At 49.2% G+C, this 22,731-nt stretch overlaps 1 protein-coding gene across 1 annotated transcript in view; it reads right to left on the bottom strand.

The window, feature by feature from the left end:
• LOC110505912 (calpain-1 catalytic subunit) overlaps positions 1-22,731 on the bottom strand; it is a 30,411-nt gene that overhangs the window by 3,472 nt on the left and 4,208 nt on the right. The window contains exons 4-19 of the mRNA XM_036962641.1: positions 15,150-15,268; positions 14,799-14,932; positions 14,542-14,716; positions 13,692-13,766; positions 13,208-13,293; positions 11,388-11,462; positions 11,084-11,244; positions 10,486-10,652; positions 10,129-10,140; positions 9,744-9,952; positions 9,219-9,258; positions 8,745-8,813; positions 8,503-8,560; positions 8,237-8,301; positions 3,567-3,635; positions 2,902-2,980 (exon numbers count right to left, since the gene is read on the bottom strand). Of these exons, the coding sequence (XP_036818536.1) occupies positions 2,902-2,980; positions 3,567-3,635; positions 8,237-8,301; positions 8,503-8,560; positions 8,745-8,813; positions 9,219-9,258; positions 9,744-9,952; positions 10,129-10,140; positions 10,486-10,652; positions 11,084-11,244; positions 11,388-11,462; positions 13,208-13,293; positions 13,692-13,766; positions 14,542-14,716; positions 14,799-14,932; positions 15,150-15,268 (1,593 nt within the window). The remainder of the gene's footprint in view (positions 1-2,901; positions 2,981-3,566; positions 3,636-8,236; positions 8,302-8,502; positions 8,561-8,744; positions 8,814-9,218; positions 9,259-9,743; positions 9,953-10,128; positions 10,141-10,485; positions 10,653-11,083; positions 11,245-11,387; positions 11,463-13,207; positions 13,294-13,691; positions 13,767-14,541; positions 14,717-14,798; positions 14,933-15,149; positions 15,269-22,731) is intronic.

Genomic DNA, 22,731 nt, shown 5'->3' with positions numbered 1-22,731 from the left:
CTGGAAGCAGTGTTTATTGTCACAGATGATTTTAACCAAGCACATTTCAAATAAACAAAATGTAATAGACATATCACCAACATGTATCCTGCCCCACAAGAAAAAATGATGTAGGACTGTTTTGAGAATACTGATTGGAATATGTTCAAAGACTCATCCACCCATGTCTCATCCATCGACATTGGGGAATATACAGTGCATTCGGAAAGTATTCACACCCCTTGACTTTTTACACATTTGTTACATTACAGCTTTAAAATACAATCCACATCAATCTACACACAATACCCTATAATGACAAAGTGAAAATAGGTTTTTAGACATTTTTGCCTCCCTCCCAGACAAGCTTAAAACATTCTATGCTTGCTTCGAGGCAGTCAATACCGAGCCATCCAGGAAGACTCTGCTCGCTTCGAGGCAGTCAATACCGAGCCATTCAGGAAGACTCTCGCTGCTCCGAACAACCAGGGTTTTTCTCTCACCGAGGCTGATGTGAGGAAAACTCCGCAAAAGACTGAATACTCACAAAGCCCCCGGCCCAAAAGGCATCCCTGGCCTCGTCCTCAGAGTGTGTTGACCACTGGGCAGGGGTCTTCTCGGACATCTTCAACCTGTCCCTGTCCAAGGCTGTATTGCCCACCTTGCTTCAAGGAGACCACCATCGTCCCAGTGCCCAAGAAAAACAAGGTGCCCAATGACTATCACCCTGTTGCTCTCACCCCAGTCCTAATGAAGTGATCTGAGAGGCTGGTAAATGGTCCACATCAAAGCCAGCATGCCATGCACACTGGATCCACTCTAATTAGCCTACCACTCCAACAGATCCACAGAAGATGCCATGTCCATCGCTATTCACGCGGCTGTAACACATCTGGACAAGAGAAACACCTACGTGAGAATGCTGTTCATTGACTATAGTTCAGCATTCAACACTATTTCTACCTCCAAACTCGACACGAAGCTCAGAGCTCAGGGTCTGGATAACAACCAACACAACTGGATCCTGGATTTCTTGATGGGCAGACCACAGTCTGTAACGATTGGAAGCAACACTTCCTCCACACTGTCTCTCCCTGTTCACCCACTGTGTGACTTTGCACGACACCAACTCCATCATAAGGTTGCTGATGACCCCACGGTTGTAGACCTGATAACCAACAACGACAAGTCAGCCTATAGGAAGGAGGTAAGTGAACTGGCATTGTGGTGCCAGGACAACAACCTCTCCCTCAATGTCAGAAAAACAAAGGAGTTGATTGTTGACTACAGGAAGCAGAGGAGGGAACATGCCCCAATCCACATCAACGGGAATGCAGTAGAGAGAGTCTGAAGTTTTAAGTTCCTCATTATCCACATCACAGAGCACTTGACATGGACACCACCACTCTTGTCAAGAGGGAGCAACAGCGTCTCTACTTCCTTAGGCTGTTGAAGATATGTGGTATGCCACCTTAGCTTCTCTCCAAATTCAACCTCTGCACCATTGACAGCATCGTGACCTGGTTGCATCATGGCCTAGTGCGGGAATAGCTCAGTCCATGACTGCAAGGCCCTCCAGCGGGTGATGAAGACTGCTCAGTACATCACTGGGACCGTGCGCCCACCCATCCAGGACATCTACTCGAAAAGTTGCCTGAGTAAGCATCATCAAGGACCCCATACACCCCAACCACGAGCTGTTCTCTCCCTTACCGTCAGGCAGATGGTATCAGAGCATGAGGTCTGATATAAACTGTCTCAGAGCCTGTTGGTATCTACGAGCCATCAGACTGCTGAACACTTGAACTAGACTGACCATTCGCTATGATTCTAGCTCTAACTGGACTGACCACCTGCTCTTATTCTAACCCTAACAGGACTGACCACCTGCTCTGATTCTAACCCTAACAGGACCGACCACCTGCTCTGATTCTAACCCTAACAAGACTGACCACCTGCTCTGATTCTAACCCTAACAGGACTGACCACCTGCTCTGATTCTAACCCTAACAGGACTGACCACCTGCTCTGATTCTAACCCTAACAGGACTGACAACCTGCTCTGATTCTAACCCTAACAGGACTGACCACCTGCTCTGATTCTAACCCTAACAGGACTGACCACCTGCTCTGATTCTAACCCTAACAGGACTGACCACCTGCTCTGATTCTAACCCTAACAGGACTGACCACCTGCTCTGATTCTAACCCTAACAGGACTGGCCACCTGCTCTGATTCTCCGCACCGTAGAACACAAGTACTCACTCATGCACGCGCACACACACACACACACACAAACACACACACACACACACACACACACACACACACACACACAAACAGACACGATACACACACACACGCTACACACACATCACATGCGACCAGACTCTTATTATGATTGCTAAATACTAATTACTGCACAAATTAAACACTTGCCCTCCCCCAATTCCTCCTTCCCCAAACCACGTGTAAATATTGGACTATAAATTGTGCCTTCCTGTATTATACTCTTTATGCTAAACTGTTTACTCTATTCTACTGAACCATTTACTTTCATGTTGGTATTCTTATCCTTTATTATTTCTTATTATTGTTGTATGGTAGAGAAAGAACCTGCAACTAAGCATTTCATTGGACGGTGTATACCATGTGTATCCTGTATACATGCGACTAATAAAAAACCTTTAAACTTTAAACTATTGAGCAGCAAACAGACTGCTGTTTAGTCGTAACGGCAGAGGTTACTTTAATCCATCTGGTCATCCTAATTTGACAGTCCTAACTCTTCAGTCATGCGTTGATGTCAGTCGGAGATTGCTAGTTAGGTGGCCATTTTTTTTTACATGAGTACCCTGTAAGCAGGTACGGTTATCTAAGGTCAGTGGCAGGCCCTGTTTGTTGGTCTAGCCAGAAGTTACCTGCAGCCATGATTGCGTTCCTCAGTTGACTCAATGACAACATTCCGGAACGGTTCACATCTGAACGTAAGAAGATATCCTGGAAGATATAAAAAAATATGAATATTTTCAGGTATTCTGGAAAAAATTGTAATTTTTTTTGTTTGTTTGTTTATTTTAATTAATTTTACCCCCTTTTTTTCTCCCCAATTTTTCTCCCCAATTGTTTTTAGTAGTTACTATCTTGTCTCATCACTACAACTCAGGTATGGGCTCGGGAGAGACGAAGATCGAAAGTCATGCGTCCTCCGAAACACAACCCAAACAAGCCGCACTGCTTCTTAACACAGCGGGCATCCAAGCTGGAAGCCAGCCGCACCAATGTGTCGGAGGAAACACAGTGCACCTAGCGACCTGGTCAGCGTGCACTGCACCCGGCCCGCCACAGGAGTCGCTAGTGCGCAATGAGACAAGGATATTCCTACAGGCCAAACCCTCCCTAACCCGGACGACGCTGGGCCAATTGTGCGTCGCCCCATGGACCTCCCGGTCGCGGCCGGCTGCGACAGAGCCTGTGCTCAAACCCAGAGTCTCAGGGCCTGTCACTGGCCTTAGACCACTGCGCCACCCGGGAGGCTGTAATTAGTTGTTTAATAACCTTTTACCACACTTGCTAATTAATTTACCTTGTACACGGTAACTTTTCTCCATAGATGTAGAAATTCAGAACTGTTCAGTTTTCCAGTGATTGATGTCTGGAGAAGGAATGGTTAAGGAAATCTACAAAGGCAAAGTATAAAAAGTCTGTACATTTTGCCCTGTAATGGGCTAAAGCCATATGTTTAGTTATGTGGTCTTTTTTATGTTGGTGGAACTAACTGCAGTGCCGTGCAAAAGTATTCATCCCCCTTGGCATTTTTCCTAATTTGTTACATTACAACCTGTAATTTAAATGGGTTTTAATTTGGATTTCATGTAATGGACATACACAAAATAGTCCAAATTGGTGAAGTGAAATTTAAAAAATAACTTGTTTCAAAAAATGATCTAAAATAAAAAACAGAAAAGTGGTGCGTGCATATGTATTCACCCACTTTGATACGAAACCCCTAAATAAGATCTGGTGGAAACAATTACCTTCAGAAGTCACATAATTAGTTAAATAAAGTCCACCTGTGTGCAATCTAAGTGTCACATGATCTGTCACATGATCTCAGTATATATACACCTGTTCTGAAAGGTCCAGAGTCTGCAACACCACTAAGTAAGGGGCATCACCAAGCAAGCGGCACCATGAAGACCAAGGAGCTCTCCAAACAGGTCAGGGACAAAGTTGAGGGGATGTACAGATCAGGGTTGGGTTATAAAAAAAATATCCACAACTTCGAACATCCCACGGAGCACAATAAAATCCATTATTAATAAACGGAAAGAAAATGGCACCACAACAAACCTGCCAAGAGAGGGCAGCCCACCAAAACTCACGGACCAGGCATGGAGGGCATTAATCAGAGAGGCAACAAAGAGTCCAAAGATAACCCTGAAGGAGTTGCAAAGCTCTATAGCGGAGATTGGAGTATCTGTCCGTAGGACCACTTTAAGCCGTACAATCCACAGAGCTTGGCTTTATGAAAGAGTGGCCAGAAAAAAGCCATTGCTTAAAGGAAAAATAAGCAAACACGTTTGGTGTTTGGGAGACTCCCCAAACATAATGAAGAAGGTACTTTGGTCAGATGAGACTAAAATTGAGCTTTTTGGCCATCAAGGAAAAGGCTATGTCTGCGCAAACCCAACACCTCTCATCACCCCGAGACCACCATCCCCACAGTGAACCATGGTGGTGGCAGCATCATGGTGTGGGGATGCTTTTCATCATCAGGGACTGGGAAACTGGTCAGAATTGAAGGAATGATGGATGGGGGGGGGGAGAATAATTATGCACACTCAAGTACAGTTTTTTTTGTCTTATTTCTTGTTTGTTTCGCAATAAAAACTATTTTGCATCTTCAAAGTGGTAGGCATGTTGTGTAAATCAAATGCAACCCCCCACAAAAAAATCTATTTTAATTCCAGGTTGTAAGGCAACACAATAGAAAAATGCCAAGGGGGGTGAATACTTTCGCAAGCCACTGTATGAATAGTTTTATTGGATGAGCCTTGACTAGAATACAGTATACACATATGAAGTGGGTAAAACAGTATGTAAACATTATTAAAGTGGCCAGTGTTCAATGACTATGTACACAGGGCAGCAGTCTCTAGGGTGCAAGGTAGAGTACCAGCTGGTAGCCGACATGCACTGTCAACTGTGGGAACTTATATAGACAGGTGTGTGCCTTTCCAAATCATGTCAAATCAATTGAATTTACCACAGCTGGACTCCAATCAAGTTGTAGAAAGATCTCAAGGATGTTCAATGGAAACAGGATGCACCTGAGCTCAATTTCGAGTCTCATAACAAAGGGTCTGAATAGTTATGTAAATCGTTTTTTTATTTTTTATTATTATTTTTTAATAGCAAAAATTACTAAGAATGTGTTTTTGCTTTGTCATTATGGGGTATTGTGAGTAGATTGCTGAGGAAATGTTTTTATTTAATCAATTTTAGAATAAGGCTGTGACGTAACAAATGTGTACATATATATTTATATTCTGGACTCTGACTCTTAGTTCCTTTCTTTATGTTTTGGGGTCTGCGTGTATTGTTAGGTATTACTGCACTGTTGGAGCTAGGAACACAAGCATTTTGCGGCACACGTGATAACGTTGCAAAATCAGTATACACAACCAATAAAATCTGATTTGATAAGCAGGGCTTGGTTATAACCCTTAATGGTAGACCAATGGGTAGCTGTAGATAGATCAACTCTCCAGTAGGAGGTGCTGCCCAGCCTATTGTTTTTTTTTGTATTAGTGGATATTACATTGAAGATCTGACTTTTTTTTTTTATGAAAACAAATTCAAAATATTGTATATAAGGTTTGTCTATGTGGAAATTTGGTCACCATGATGACATAATCCTGTGGAAATTTGGTCACCATGATGACATAATCCTGTGGAAATTTGTTCACCATGATGACATAATCCTGTGGAAATTTGGTCACCATGATGACATAATCCTGTGGAAATTTGGTCACCATGATGACATAATCCTGTGGAAATTTGGTCACCATGATGACATAATCCTGTGGAAATTTGGTCACCATGATGACATAATCCTGTGGAAATTTGTTCACCATGATGACATAATCCTGTGGAAATTTGGTCACCATGATGACATAATCCTGTGGAAATTTGGTCACCATGATGACATAATCCTGTGGAAATTTGGTCACCATGATGACATAATCCTGTGGAAATTTGGTCACCATGATGACATAATTTGACCCTCAAAATAACTAACTTTTAAAAAAAAATCCAATGTATTTTCCACATAGATTCCGCGTCACAATACGTTGACAAATGATGTTGATTTATCCAGTTTGTGCCCAGTGGAATGGTATTGTCTCTTATCTGTCCACTCTGCATTGAGACCAGATTTCCTGGTCCCTACCTGTAGACTAATTATTTCACTGATAGTCTTTCCAAATAATCTGCAGTTATTTATTTTAAAACACATATTGATGTCATAAGTCAATGGTGCCACATGTCAATTATTTAAGAAGGCGTTATAATTCTGATTTAAATTATTCTCAATGGGATTAAGGTCTGGGGAGTTTCCTGGCCATGGACCCAAAATATTGATGCTTTTTTTCCTGATCACTGTCCAGATCCAGAAAATGACTTTACCCCAGTCCTCAGCAGTCCAATCCCTGTACCTTTTGCAGAATATCAGTCTGTCCTTGATGTTTTTCCTGGAGAGAAGTGGCTTCTTTGCTGCCCTTCTTGACACCAGGCCATCCTCCAAAAGTCTTCGCCTCACTGTGCGTGTGTAACGGATGTGAAATGGCTAGCTAGTTAGCGGTGTTTGCGCTAAATAGCATTTCGATCGGTGACGTCACTTGCTCTGAGACCTTGAAGTAGTAGTTCCCCTTGCTCTGCAAGGGCCGCGGCTTTTGTGGAGCGATGGGTAACGATGCTTCGTGGGTGACTGTTGTTGATGTGTGCAGAGGGTCCCTGGTTCGCGCCCGGTATGGGCGAGGGGACGGTCTAAAGTTATACTGTGACATGGATGCTGTTGACCCAGATCACTGGTTTCTGTGGAAAAGGAGGAGGTCAAAAGGGGGGTGAGTGTAACGGATGTGAAATGGCTAGCTAGTTAGCGGTGTTCGCGCTAAATAACATTTTGCTCGGTGACGTCACTTGCTCTGAGACCTTGAAGTAGTTGTTCCCCTTGCTCTGCAAGGGCCGCGGCTTTTGTGGAGCGATGGGTAACGATGCTTCGTGGGTGACTGTTGTTGATGTGTGCAGAGGGTCCCTGGTTTGCGCCCGGTATGGGCGAGGGGACGGTCTAAAGTTATACTGTTACACGTGCAAATGGACTCACACCTGCCTGCTGCCATTCCTGAGCAAGCTCTGTACTGGTTGTGCCCCGATCCAGCAGCTGAATCAACTTTAGGAAACGGTCCTGGCGCTTGCTGGACTTTCTTGGGCGCCCTGAAGCCTTCTTGGCAACAATTGAACCGCTCTCCTAGAAGTTCCTGATGATCCGATAAATGGTTGATTTAGGTGCAATCTTACTGGCAGCAATATCCTTGCCTGTGAAGCCCTTTTTGTGCAAAGCAATGATGACGGCACGTGTTTCCTTGCAGGTAACCATGGTTGACAGAGGAAGAACAATGATTCCAAGCCCCACCCTCCTTTTGAAGCTTCCAGCCTGTTATTCAAACTCAATCAGCATGACAGAGTGATCTCCAGCCTTGTCCTCGTCAACACTCACACCTGTGTTAACGAGAGAATCACTGACATGATGTCAGCTGGTCCTTTTGTGGCAGGGCTGAAATGCAGTGGAAATGTTTTGGGGGGATTCAGTTCATGTGCATGGCAAAGAGGGACTTTGCAATTAATTTCAATTCACCTGATCAATCTTCATAACATTCTGGAGTATATGCAAATTTCTATCATACAAACTGAGGCAGCAGACTTTGTGAAAATTAATATTTGCGTCATTCTCAAAACTTTTGGCCACGACTGTATACCTGTCTACAAAGGTGGGCACAATCAGGATGTAGAAACAATCAGGACAAAGGGTGCATGTTAGCACCAGCTATAAACAGCGCCTAAGGGTCATTGCAAAAACTTCTACATTCATTCACAGATTTTACTGCTACATGGGAGTTTTGAACAATGTACTGTTCAAGATGTTTCACAACAGAAAGCGTAATGGGAGACTGTCACTAAGCTCATGAAGGATACATCCATTAAGGCCACCATGCTGCGACAGGACTCCAAGCTGAAGCCTTGAGTTTTCTTTGCATATCCTGTGTAAAATGGGAAAAAGGCTGGCACATTTTTAAAAAATCCTACAGATTCCACCAAGCAACACATTGCTCACCAAACACCCACCGTATCCTTGTGTGTGATTCCAATCTCATCACAACTAATGTATGTCTGTTCAAACTCCTGCTTTTGGTGACAAATGACTGGGAATCTCCATGGTGATCGATTTTCTCTCTACATACCTTGGAGGAGAGTTTCATGTAGAATCCTCTGAAGCTGTTCAGCATCCACCTCCTCAAACTTTTCAGTGAAAATAAAACACATATTATTATATATATATATATATATAATAATATAGTATAGTATAGTTTAACAATAGTTAAAAAGTAGTAATATTCTCAAATGCTACACTTTTTATTCGTTTTTGTGTTTTAAGTTCACATGGCCTTGTTTTGTGTTCAAATGAAACATGCTGGGAACTTGCCTGATCAGAATATTGCCGAAACAGAGTTTGTTTGTTGTCCATATCTGCTCTATTGTGAGTAGGCATGGGCTAAAAAAAGAAAGAAATATAAGACATTAAAAAGGAAGACAATATCAGAAGATAGATAAAAAAATACACGGTTCACCTTAAATACCTTGGGGATTTCCTCAATATCTACATATCTACATGTGGGATGAAATAAGGTTTTCCTTAAATACCTTGGGGATTCCCTCAATATCTACATATCTACATGTGGGATGAAATAAGGTTTTCCTTAAATACCTTGGGGATTCCCTCAATATCTACATATCTACATGTGGGATGAAATAAGGTTTTCCTTAAATACCTTGGGGATTCCCTCAATATCTACATATCTACATGTGGGATGAAATAAGGTTTTCCTTAAATACCTTGGGGATTTCCTCAATATCTACATATCTACATGTGGGATGAAATAAGGTTTTCCTTAAATACCTTTGGGATTTCCACAATATCTTGGTCATTTGAGTTTTCACTGAGGAAAAAAATGAACACTGTTTTGTTTCTGTTAGGAAAACATAAATGATAGTGAAACTCAGCCCAGGATTCAATCTCATCGCGGGTTGGTGATAATGCAGATTTTAAAGTCAAAGCTACAGCGTTCGCAGAGATTGCATTCACAGTAAAACATTGCAGATATTGGCTCAATTGAAAATGACCTTTGGTGCATTGTTTACAGGCGCAAACAGATTGAATCCCAGTCCTAATATTTGCTATGATCACTGACTGTAAAAAATATGTGACATTAATTATAGTTCACCCAAGTTACAAAATTCCGTATTGGTTTCCCCGAAAGCAATCTATGGATAAGCTAGGACCGCAATCCATGCTTTGGATATATTTTTCACGCTTTATGTCCGAATCATCTTAAACTAACTTTGTTTGTAAGGAAACCAATATGAAATGATGTACCTTGAATAAACAACCCCTTTATTATGAATGGGGAGGAGCTGTGCTCACTGGATGTGGGTCTCCACCTTGGAGAGGATGGACAAGATGAAGGAGGCGGTTTCATTTGGGTTGAAGGCTGATGGCACGATCAGGTATTCACCAGGTTTCAGCCTGGAGAACACCACCACTGTTCGAGCATTCAGGTAGTTCTTAGTTTGGGCGACAGGCACATTGTTGTTGAAGAAGACGGCAGGAAACTTCCCCCTCTGTCCTTTGAACTGAGATCACAATCATAGAATGTTTTACATAAGGCTGCAGATCATTTCCAATTCAAATCTGGACCTTGAAGCCATTTCTACCACATGTGATGATCCATTATATTGGCCAGAGAGTCTCGTGGCCGCTCTAACTTTTAGAACGTCATTTGTGAAATGTATGTTTAAAAGTTACTTACTTGGGCAGGCACCTGTTAGAAAGTAAAACAAAGACAATTAAATTGCAGGAACAATAGCATACCTGGGCCAGTTGAATGTATTGTTCTGGGATAACATCCTACATGTAGGTTCACAAATGGGCATATTTGCATTGAGAACTGCACAGTGCCAACATACGTAAGAGGACCTTACAAAGAGATCTCCCGTTTAACTACTGACACGACAGTTTATGGCACAATAACAGTGCTACCTGAAACAAAGTCCTCAGAGGAAGCATGTATCTTTGCTTCAATCTGTACATGTTTTTTGGGGATAAAGTTGAGATAAACTACAGTATATAACATAACAAAAGGCGTACACCAAAGAAGGGCGCTGACCTCGAAGATGTTGATGCCGATGTGGAGACTTTTGACCAGGCGTCTGTTTCTCTTGTCAGGCTTCTGCATCAGAGACACCAACATGTTGTTGTCACCCTGTGTCTCAGAGCAGTCCCTGTCTAATCCCTCGATCTTCACCCGATACTGGGGATTGGTCCAGAAACAGTCTGGGAGACAAAAAAATATGGACATGTAGACGGTAAATTCTGGTCATTTACAGTCATCAACTGCAAATAATTCCTTGATGAAAGCAAAACCTTTCAATCAAGGTAAGATTTACCTGGGAAATTCATGAACTGCATATATTTCCGTGTCAATCAAGGTAAGATTTACCTGAGAAATTCATGAACTGCATATATTTCCGTGTCAATCAAGGTAAGATTTACCTGGGAAATTCATGAACTGCATATATTTCCGTGTCAATCAAGGTAAGATTTACCTGAGAAATTCATGAACTGCATATATTTCCGTTTCAATCAAGGTAAGATTTACCTGGGAAATTCATGAACTGCATATATTTCCGTGTCAATCAAGGTAAGATTTACCTGGGAAATTCATGAACTGCATGTATTTCCGTGTCAATCAAGGTAAGATTTACCTGGGAAATTCATGCAACCTCCAGCAGTGGTTCCAGCAACCCATCTGCCATCATGTAAGGAGTGTGTCCAAAGACCTTTAGAGCTGCCGTCGAGAAAATCAGGGCACATACAGCAGATAGTCACATCTGTGAAGTGCCTACAGAAGTCTTCCATTGTCATCCTGAGAAGACAACCAAAATTGTGAATTGGTTCTGGTATTGAAATATCAGTATAGACTTGTACTGACACTGTATGTGTTAATCGCTTACAACAAAATATTGACATGGTCTGCAAAACACATTTCTGCATTATAATATAGTTTACCAGAATTCCCCATCCTCTTTCACTGACAGACACATCTTCCGATCGTCAGGACTCACTGTTTGCCACATGGAAGACCTGATTGAAGTACAAACATGTCAATAGTTTGGATGCGGTAAGGCCACTGGTTAGTTAGTGGCTCCAGAGAATAGGCTCTGGACACTACCAGTCAAAAGTTTTATAACACCTAATAATTTCTTTTTTTAAAAATGTTTTCTACATTGTAGAATAATAGTGAAGACATCAAGACTATAAAATAAAACATGGAATCATGTAGTAACCAAAAAAAGTGTGAAACAAATCAAAATATATTTTAGATTTTAGATTCTTCAAACAGCCACACTTTGCCTTAATGACAGCTTTGCACACTCTTGGCATTCTCTCAACCAGCTTCACCTGGAATGCTTTTCCAACAATCTTGAAGGAGTTCCCACATATGCTGAGCACTTGTTGGCTGGTTTTCCTTCACTCTGCTGTCCGACTCATCCCAAACCATTTCAATTGTGTTGAGGTCGGGTGATTGTGGAGGCCAGGTCATCTGATGCAGCACTCTATCACTCTCCTTCTTGGTCAAATAGCCATTACACAGCCTGGAGGTGTATTGGGTCATTGTCCTGTTGAAAAACAAATTATAGTCCCACTAAGCGCAAAACAGACGGGATGGTGTATCACTGCAGAATGCTGTGGTGGCCATTCTGGTTAAGTGTATATAGAATTCTAAATAAATCACAGACATCGTCAACAGCAATGCACCCCTACACCATAACACCTCCTCTGCCATGTTTTACGTGGGGAAATACACATGCGGAGATCATACGTTCACCTACTCTGTGTCTTACAAAGACACGATGGTTGGAGCCAAAAATATCCAATTTGGACTCCAGACAGATTTCCACTGGTCTAATGTCCATTGCTTGTGTTTTTTTGGCTCAAAAAAGTCCCTTATTCTTATTGGTGTCCTTTAGTAGTAGTTTATTTGCAGCAGTTTGACCATGAAGGCCTGACTCACAGTCTCCTCTGAACAGTTGAGGTTGAGTTGTGTCTGAACTCTGTGAAGCATTTATTTGGGCTGCAATTTCTGAGGCTGGTAACTTGAATGAACATATCCTCTGCAGCGGAGGTAACTCTGGGTCTTCATTTCCTGTGGAGGTCCTCATGAGAGCCAGTTTCATCACAGCGCTTGATGGTTTTTGCGACTGAACTTGAAGAAACTTTCAAAGTTCTTGACATTTTCCGTATTGACTTACCTTCATGTCTTAAAATAATGATGGACTGTCGTTTCTCTTTACTTATTGGAGCTGTTCTTGCGATAATATGGACTTGGTATTTTACCAAACAAGGCTATCTTCTGTATAACACCACTACCTTGTCACAACACAACTGACTGGCTCAAATGCATTAATAAGGAAAGAAAATACACAAATTAACTCTTAAGAAAGTAATTGAAATGCATTCCAGGTGACTACCTCATGAAGCTGGTTGAGAGAATGCCACGATTGTGCAAAGCTGTCTACAAGGCAAAGAGTGTCTATTTGAAGAATCTTAAATATAAAATATATGTTTGATTAGATTTTTGGTTACTACATCATTCCATATATGTTATTTGAGTGTGTTGATGTCTTCACTATTGTTTTACAATGTATAAAATAGTAAAAATAAAGAAAAACCCTTAAATGAGTAGGTGTTCTAAAACTTTTGACCGGTAGTGTATATATAAACAAAATATGTAGACTACACTGTTGATACAGCAAAACAGAACAATTACAAATACTGAGGAAGAATCTAATGAACAAAGTGATCTATTGTGAATAGCTAGTTCATACTTATCGCTCCAGCCTCCCTTCCACTCTCCCCGGCCCCAGGGGTTGAAGAGGCGGATCAGATTCACTGGCCTGCCTTGGCTCATGACCTGTGGAAGAAACCAGAATGAACACCAGCTGTAATCTCAGAGCAGGAAATGAATCTGGGTCCCCGATGGGACAAACCAGCATCTTGACCATTAGACCAAGAGGAATTCCATAGCGGACCGAATGCTGGCACTAATTTAGAAGTCTCAGGCAAGGCTGCCTCATCACAAGACCACGAGTCCAACTCATGTTCGCTACACAGGGATAGGGTAAATTGTTCATGGCAGAATTATACCACACTTCCTCTCCCATTTCCCTCCAGGTGGAACTAAAGCAAATAGCTGGCTCTATTCTGACAAAGCAAACAATGTTTCTTCTTGGCAATAAAGGAAAGAGAGCATATGGCCAAAAGATATCAGCTCCAAAGCATTTCTCTCAGATTGTTAGTTCCATACAGTACCTGTTTAACCCCTGTGACGGTGTAGGCATGACCCCTCACTAATCCGTTGGGTGCCACCGTGTTTGCTGATGTTTCCTACAGAACAATAGACACAGGTTATTACAGGTATTATAAAGTGAAGTAACTGGACCGTAACAGAACAGAGGTTTCAGTCACAAAATAGAACCCAATATGAACACAGCCTTCATCTCTCTTGGGTTAAGAGATGTTAAAGTCTTAACTTCAACTACGCTTAAGAACTAATATTCTCATATATCTTGACATCAGTGCATGATTCATGGTAACTTATCATATTCTCATATATCTTGACATCAGTGCATGATTCATGGTAACTTATCATATTCTCATATATCTTGACATCAGTGCATGATTCATGGTAACTTATCATATTCTCATATATCTTGACATCAGTGCATGATTCATGGTAACTTATCATATTCTCATATATCTTGACATCAGTGCATGATTCATGGTAACTTATCATATTCTCATATATCTTGACATCAGTGCATGATTCATGGTAACTTATCATATTCTCATATATCTTGACATCAGTGCATGATTCATGGTAACTTATCATATTCTCATAGATCTTGACATCGGTGCATGATTCATGGTAACTTATCATATTCTCATATATCTTGACATCAGTGCATGATTCATAGTAACTTATCATATTCTCATATATCTTGACATCAGTGCATGATTCATGGTAACTTATCATATTCTCATATATCTTGACATCAGTGCATGATTCAAGTTAACTTTGAGTTACACTACATTTCTGCTCTACTAACTGGCTTGTTTAAAGAGCCATCGTGGTGTTTCAGGGGGTGGTAGTGCTGCTCACCCCTTGAGGTGTGTTACACCCCATCAGAGATTTGGATTGGACAGCTCTGAACAGGAGGTCCCACAGATTTGGTGGAGCGTCAGTGAGCTTGAATGTGATGTGAACCCCTCCAGTGAAGTCCATCATAGCCTCTGCAGGGGTCCCTAAATTCATGTCTGCGTAGGAGCCACACACCCTGCCAGAAGAAGACAGGTCATTAAGTCCTACATCGAGGAGGTGTTAAACTGTTTTATAACCAACTGATGTGGCTCACATACTTGGCATAGGCTTTCTCCAGCAAGGCGGGCCAAAACTCATTGGGAGTTGTTGAATGAACAAAAATGAGCCTGCCGTCAACTGTTGGTAGCTTGTCATCGATCACAACGTCCACCCACTTCCCAAACCTCCAGAACTGAAAGATAGGAGGAGAGAACAATGATTCCTACAGAGAATATTCTCTACATGGCTAGAGAAAGACGTAGCCTAAGTAGAGAGAGTCATTATTCAGTATTGTTCTCAATACCACTGAGAACCTTTTCATTACTTAATAACCCTTTAAGAATGACAGTTATTGCAATAGGTCAACGCATTTCTCACAAAGATATTATACTGAGCCTGAGGTAATTTACCCTGAAGTGGAATATTCCGCAGTAATCCTCTTTAAAGCTTTGCTTTAGGGGTACTACTTGTTCCAGGATGTCCTTCTGGAACGTCAAAGCCCCAATGGAAGCAAGAAACCAGCAATCTCCTAAAAAAATATGACAAGTTTATGCACATCATGACATTTGTAATGCAAAGGGCATGGTGTGGTAGGGACATGGTGAGGTGGGGGCTTGGTGTGGTGGGGGCATGGTGTGGTGGGGGCTTGGTGTGGTGGGGGCTTGGTGAGTTGGGGGCATGGTGTGGTGGGGGCATGGTGTGCTGGGGGCTTGGTGTGGTGGGGGCTTGGTGAGTTGGGGGCATGGTGTGGTAGGGGCATGGTGTGGTAGGGGCATGGTGTGGTGGGGGCATGGTGTGGTAAGGGCATGGTGTAGTAGGGGCATGGTGTGGTGGGGGCATGGTATGGTAGGGGCATGGTGTGGTAGGGGCATGGTGTGGTGGGGGCATGGTGTGGTGTGGTGGGGGCATGGTGTGGTAGGGGCTTGGTGTGGTGGGGGCATGGTGTGGTAGGGGCATGGTGTGGTGGGGGCATGGTGTGGTGTGGTGGGGGCATGGTGTGGTAGGGGCTTGGTGTGGTGGGGGCATGGTGTGGTAGAGGCATGGTGTGGTGGGGGCATGGTGTGGTGGGGGCTTGGTGTGGTGGGGGCATGGTGTGGTGGGGGCATGGTGTGGTGGGGGCATGGTGTGGTGGGGGCTTGGTGTGGTGGGGGCATGGTGTGGTGGGGGCATGGTGTGGTGGGGGCATGGTGTGGTGGGGGCTTGGTGTGGTGGGGGCTTGGTGTGGTGGGGGCATGGTGTGGTGGGGGCATGGTGTGGTGGGGGCATGGTGTGGTGGGGGCTTGGTGTGGTGGGGGCTTGGTGAGTTGGGGGCATGGTGTGGTGGGGGCATGGTGTGCTGGGGGCTTGGTGTGGTGGGGGCTTGGTGAGTTGGGGGCATGGTGTGGTAGGGGCATGGTGTGGTAGGGGCATGGTGTGGTGGGGGCATGGTGTGGTAAGGGCATGGTGTAGTAGGGGCATGGTGTGGTGGGGGCATGGTATGGTAGGGGCATGGTGTGGTAGGGGCATGGTGTGGTGGGGGCATGGTGTGGTGTGGTGGGGGCATGGTGTGGTAGGGGCTTGGTGAGGTGGGGGCATGGTGTGGTAGAGGCATGGTGTGGTGGGGGCATGGTGTGGTGGGGGCTTGGTGTGGTAGGGGCATGGTGTGGTGGGGGCATGGTGTGGTGTGGTGGGGGCATGGTGTGGTAGGGGCTTGGTGTGGTGGGGGCATGGTGTGGTAGAGGCATGGTGTGGTGGGGGCATGGTGTGGTGGGGGCTTGGTGTGGTGGGGGCATGGTGTGGTGGGGGCATGGTGTGGTGGGGGCATGGTGTGGTGGGGGCTTGGTGTGGTGGGGGCATGGTGTGGTGGGGGCATGGTGTGGTGGGGGCATGGTGTGGTGGGGGCATGGTGTGGTGGGGGCTTGGTGTGGTGGGGGCTTGGTGTGGTGGGGGCATGGTGTGGTGGGGGCATGGTGTGGTGGGGGCTTGGTGTGGTGGGGGCTTGGTGTGGTGGGGGCTTGGTGAGTTGGGGGCATGGTGTGGTAGGGGCTTGGTGTGGTGGGGGCATGGTGTGGTAGAGGCATGGTGTGGTGGGGGCATGGTGTGGTGGGGGCTTGGTGTGGTGGGGGCATGGTGTGGTGGGGGCATGGTGTGGTGGGGGCATGGTGTGGTGGGGGCTTGGTGTGGTGGGGGCATGGTGCAGTGGGGGCATGGTGTGGTGGGGGCATGGTGTGGTGGGGGCTTGGTGTGGTGGGGGCTTGGTGTGGTGGGGGCATGGTGTGGTGGGGGCATGGTGTGGTGGGGGCTTGGTGTGGTGGGGGCTTGGTGAGTTGGGGGCATGGTGTGGTGGGGGCATGGTGTGGTAGAGGCATGGTGTGGTGGGGGCATGGTGTGGTGGGGGCTTGGTGTGGTGGGGGCTTGGTGTGGTGGGGGCTTGGTGAGTTGGGGGCATGGTGTGGTGGGGGCATGGTGTGGTAGAGGCATGGTGTGGTGGGGGCATGGTGTGGTGGGGGCTTGGTGTGGTGGGGGCTTGGTGTGGTGGGGGCTTGGTGAGTTGGGGGCATGGTGTGGTGGGGGCATGGTGTGCTGGGGGCTTGGTGTGGTGGGGGCTTGGTGAGTTGGGGCATGGTGTGGTAGGGGCATGGTGTGGTGGGGGCATGGTGTGGTAGTGGCATGGTGTGGTGGGGGCATGGTGTGGTAAGGGCATGGTGTGGTAGGGGCATGGTGTGGTGGGGGCATGGTGTGGTGTGGTGGGGGCATGGTGTGGTAGGGGCTTGGTGTGGTGGGGGCATGGTGTGGTAGAAGCATGGTGTGGTGGGGGCATGGTGTGGTAGGGGCATGGTGTGGTGGGGGCATGGTGTGGTAGGGGCATGGTGTGGTAGGGGCATGGTGTTGTGGGGGCATGGTGTGGTAGGGGCATGGTGTGGTGGGGGCATGGTGTGGTAGGGGCATGGTGCGGTGGGGGCATGGTGTGGTAGGGGCTTGGTGTGGTGGGGCATGGTGTGTTGTGGTGGGGGCATGGTGTGGTAGGGGCTTGGTGTGGTGGGGGCATGGTGTGGTAGAGGCATGGTGTGGTGGGGGCATGGTGCGGTGGGGGCATGGTGTGGTAGGGGCTTGGTGTGGTGGGGCATGGTGTGTTGTGGTGGGGGCATGGTGTGGTAGGGGCTTGGTGTGGTGGGGGCATGGTGTGGTAGAGGCATGGTGTGGTGGGGGCATGGTGTGGTAGGGGCATGGTGTGGTGGGGGCTTGGTGTGGTGGGGGCTTGGTGAGTTGGGGGCATGGTGTGGTGGGGGCATGGTGTGGTATAGGCATGGTGTGGTGGGGCATGGTGTGGTGGGGGCTTGGTGTGGTGGGGGCTTGGTGAGTTGGGGGCATGGTGTGGTGGGGGCATGGTGTGCTGGGGGCTTGGTGTGGTGGGGGCTTGGTGAGTTGGGGGCATGGTGTGGTAGGGGCATGGTGTGGTAGGGGCATGGTGTGGTGGGGGCATGGTGTGGTAAGGGCATGGTGTAGTAGGGGCATGGTGTGGTGGGGGCATGGTATGGTAGGGGCATGGTGTGGTAGGGGCATGGTGTGGTGGGGGCATGGTGTGGTGTGGTGGGGGCATGGTGTGGTAGGGGCTTGGTGTGGTGGGGGCATGGTGTGGTAGAGGCATGGTGTGGTGGGGGCATGGTGTGGTGGGGGCTTGGTGTGGTGGGGGCTTGGTGTGGTGGGGGCTTGGTGAGTTGGGGGCATGGTGTGGTGGGGGAATGGTGTGCTGGGGGCTTGGTGTGGTGGGGGCTTGGTGAGTTGGGGCATGGTGTGGTAGGGGCATGGTGTGGTGGGGGCATGGTGTGGTAGTGGCATGGTGTGGTGGGGGCATGGTGTTGTAAGGGCATGGTGTGGTAGGGGCATGGTGTGGTGGGGGCATGGTGTGGTGTGGTGGGGGCATGGTGTGGTGGGGGCATGGTGTGGTAGAGGCATGGTGTGGTGGGGGCATGGTGTGGTAGGGGCATGGTGTGGTGGGGGCATGGTGTGGTAGGGGCATGGTGCGGTGGGGGCATGGTGTGGTAGGGGCATGGTGTTGTGGGGGCATGGTGTGGTAGGGGCTTGGTGTGGTGGGGCATGGTGTGTTGTGGTGGGGCATGGTGTGGTAGGGGCTTGGTGTGGTGGGGGCATGGTGTGGTAGAGGCATGGTGTGGTGGGGGCATGGTGTGGTAGGGGCATGGTGTGGTGGGGGCATGGTGTGGTAGGGGCATGATGTGGTGGGGGCTTGGTGTGGTGGGGGCTTGGTGAGTTGGGGGCATGGTGTGGTGGGGGCATGGTGTGGTAGGGGCTTGGTGTGGTGGGGCATGGTGTGTTGTGGTGGGGGCATGGTGTGGTAGGGGCTTGGTGTGGTGGGGGCATGGTGTGGTAGAGGCATGGTGTGGTGGGGGCATGGTGTGGTAGGGGCATGGTGTGGTGGGGGCATGGTGTGGTAGGGGCATGATGTGGTGGGGGCTTGGTGTGGTGGGGGCATGGTGAGTTGGGGGCATGGTGTGGTGGGGGCATGGTGTGGTAGAGGCATGGTGTGGTGGGGGCATGGTGTGGTGGGGGCTTGGTGTGGTGGGGGCTTGGTGAGTTGGGGGCATGGTGTGGTGGGGGCATGGTGTGCTGGGGGCTTGGTGTGGTGGGGGCTTGGTGAGTTGGGGCATGGTGTGGTAGGGGCATGGTGTGGTGGGGGCATGGTGTGGTAGGGGCATGGTGTGGTGGGGGCATGGTGTGGTGGGGGCATGGTGTGGTAAGGGCATGGTGTTGTAGGGGCATGGTGTGGTGGTGGCATGGTATGGTAGGGGCATGGTGTGGTAGGGGCATGGTGTGGTGGGGGCTTGGTGTGGTGGGGGCATGGTGTGGTGTGGGCATGGTTTGGTGTGGTGGGGGCATGGTGTGGTAGGGGCATGGTGTGGTGGGGGCATGGTGTGGTAGAGGCATGGTGTGGTGGGGGCATGGTGTGGTAGGGGCATGGTGTGGTGGGGGCATGGTGTGGTAGGGGCATGGTGTGGTAGGGGCATGGTGTTGTGGGGGCATGGTGTGGTAGGGGCATGGTGTGGTGGGGGCATGGTGTGGTAGGGGCATGGTGCGGTGGGGGCATGGTGTGGTAGTGGCATGGTGTTGTGGGGGCATGGTGTGGTAGGGGCTTGGAGTGGTGGGGTTATGGTGTGGTGTGGTGGGGGCATGGTGTGGTAGGGGCTTGGTGTGGTGGGGGCATGGTGTGGTAGAGGCATGGTGTGGTGGGGGCATGGTGTGGTAGGGGCATGGTGTGGTGGGGGCATGGTGTGGTAGGGGCATGGTGTGGTGGGGGCATGGTGTGTTGGGGGCATGGTGTGGTGTGCTGGGGGTATGGTGTGGTAGGGGCTTGATGTGGTGGGGGCATGGTGTGGTAGAGGCATGGTGTGATGGGGGCATGGTGTGGTAGGGGCAAGGTGTGGTAGGGGCATGGTGTTGTGGGGGCATGGTGTGTTAGGGGCATGGTGTGGTGGGGGCATGTTGTTGTAGGGGCTTGGTGTGGTGGGGGCTTGCTGAGTTGGGGGCATGGTGTGGTGGGGGCATGGTGTGGTAGGGGCTTGGTGTGGTGGGGCATGGTGTGTTGTGGTGGGGCATGGTGTGGTAGGGGCTTGGTGTGGTGGGGGCATGGTGTGGTAGAGGCATGGTGTGGTGGGGGCATGGTGTGGTAGGGGCATGGTGTGGTGGGGGCATGGTGTGGTAGGGGCATGATGTGGTGGGGGCTTGGTGTGGTGGGGGCTTGGTGAGTTGGGGGCATGGTGTGGTGGGGGCATGGTGTGGTAGAGGCATGGTGTGGTGGGGGCATGGTGTGGTGGGGGCTTGGTGTGGTGGGGGCTTGGTGAGTTGGGGGCATGGTGTGGTGGGGGCATGGTGTGCTGGGGGCTTGGTGTGGTGGGGGCTTGGTGAGTTGGGGCATGGTGTGGTAGGGGCATGGTGTGGTGGGGGCATGGTGTGGTAGGGGCATGGTGTGGTGGGGGCATGGTGTGGTAGGGGCATGATGTGGTGGGGGCTTGGTGTGGTGGGGGCTTGGTGAGTTGGGGGCATGGTGTGGTGGGGGCATGGTGTGGTAGAGGCATGGTGTGGTGGGGGCATGGTGTGGTGGGGGCTTGGTGTGGTGGGGGCTTGGTGAGTTGGGGGCATGGTGTGGTGGGGGCATGGTGTGCTGGGGGCTTGGTGTGGTGGGGGCTTGGTGAGTTGGGGCATGGTGTGGTAGGGGCATGGTGTGGTGGGGGCATGGTGTGGTAGGGGCATGGTGTGGTGGGGGCATGGTGTGGTGGGGGCATGGTGTGGTAAGGGCATGGTGTTGTAGGGGCATGGTGTGGTGGTGGCATGGTATGGTAGGGGCATGGTGTGGTAGGGGCATGGTGTGGTGGGGGCATGGTGTGGTGGGGGCATGGTGTGGTGTGGGCATGGTTTGGTGTGGTGGGGGCATGGTGTGGTAGGGGCATGGTGTGGTGGGGGCATGGTGTGGTAGAGGCATGGTGTGGTGGGGGCATGGTGTGGTAGGGGCATGGTGTGGTGGGGGCATGGTGTGGTAGGGGCATGGTGTGGTAGGGGCATGGTGTTGTGGGGGCATGGTGTGGTAGGGGCATGGTGTGGTGGGGGCATGGTGTGGTAGGGGCATGGTGCGGTGGGGGCATGGTGTGGTAGTGGCATGGTGTTGTGGGGAAATGGTGTGGTAGGGGCTTGGAGTGGTGGGGTTATGGTGTGGTGTGGTGGGGGCATGGTGTGGTAGGGGCTTGGTGTGGTGGGGGCATGGTGTGGTAGAGGCATGGTGTGGTGGGGGCATGGTGTGGTAGGGGCATGGTGTGGTGGGGGCATGGTGTGGTAGGGGCATGGTGTGGTGGGGGCATGGTGTGTTGGGGGCATGGTGTGGTGTGCTGGGGGTATGGTGTGGTAGGGGCTTGGTGTGGTGGGGGCATGGTGTGGTAGAGGCATGGTGTGGTGGGGGCATGGTGTGGTAGGGGCAAGGTGTGGTAGGGGCATGGTGTTGTGGGGGTATGGTGTGGTAGGGGCATGGTGTGGTGGGGGCATGGTGTGGTGGGGGCATGGTGTGGTAGTGGCATGGTGTGGTAGGGGCATGGTGTGGTGTGGTAGGGGCATGGTGTGGTGGGGGCATGGTGTGGTAGGGGCATGGTGTTGTGGGGGCATGGTGTGGTAGGGGCTTAGTGTGGTGGGGGATGGTGTGTTGTGGTGGGGGCATGGTGTGGTAGGGGCTTGGTGTGGTGGGGGCATGGTGTGGTAGAGGCATGGTGTGGTGGGGGCATGGTGTGGTAGGGGCATGGTGTGGTGGGGGCATGGTGTGGTAGGGGCATGGTGTGGTAGAGGCATGGTGTGGTGGGGGAATGGTGTGGTGGGGGCATGGTGTGGTGGGGGAATGGTGTGGTGGGGGCATGGTGTGGTAGGGGCATGGTGTGGTGGGGGCATGGTGTGGTGGGGGCATGGTGTGGTGGGGGCATGGTGTGGTAGGGGCATGGTGTGGTGGGGGCATGGTGTGGTGGGGGCATGGTGTGGTGGGGTCATGGTGTGGTGGGGGCATGTTGTGGTGGGGGCTTGGTGTGGTGGGGGCATGGTGTGGTGGGGGCATGGTGTGGTGGGGGCATGGTGTGGTAGGGGCATGGTGTGGTGGGGGCATGGTGTGGTGGGGGCATTGTGTGGTAGGGGCATGGTGTGGTGGGGGCATGGTGTGGTGGGGGCATGGTGTGGTAGGGGCATGGTGTGGTGGGGGCATGGTGTGGTAGGGGCATGGTGTGGTGGGGGCATGGTGTGGTGTGGTGGGGAGATGGTGTGGTAGGGGCTTGGTGTGGTGGGGGCATGGTGTGGTAGAGGCATGGTGTGGTGGGGGCATGGTGTGGTAGGGGCATGGTGTGGTGGGTGCATGGTGTGGTAGGGGCATGGTGTGGTAGAGGCATGGTGTGGTGGGGGAATGGTGTGGTGGGGGCATGGTGTGGTGGGGGAATGGTGTGGTGGGGGCATGGTGTGGTAGGGGCATGGTGT

The sequence above is a fragment of the Oncorhynchus mykiss genome, chromosome 25, assembly GCF_013265735.2.
Source record: "Oncorhynchus mykiss isolate Arlee chromosome 25, USDA_OmykA_1.1, whole genome shotgun sequence".
In the NCBI taxonomy this organism is placed as follows: domain Eukaryota; kingdom Metazoa; phylum Chordata; class Actinopteri; order Salmoniformes; family Salmonidae; genus Oncorhynchus; species Oncorhynchus mykiss.
Note: the sequence above shows the minus strand (reverse complement) of the source record. Positions and strands in the feature narration are given on the sequence as shown.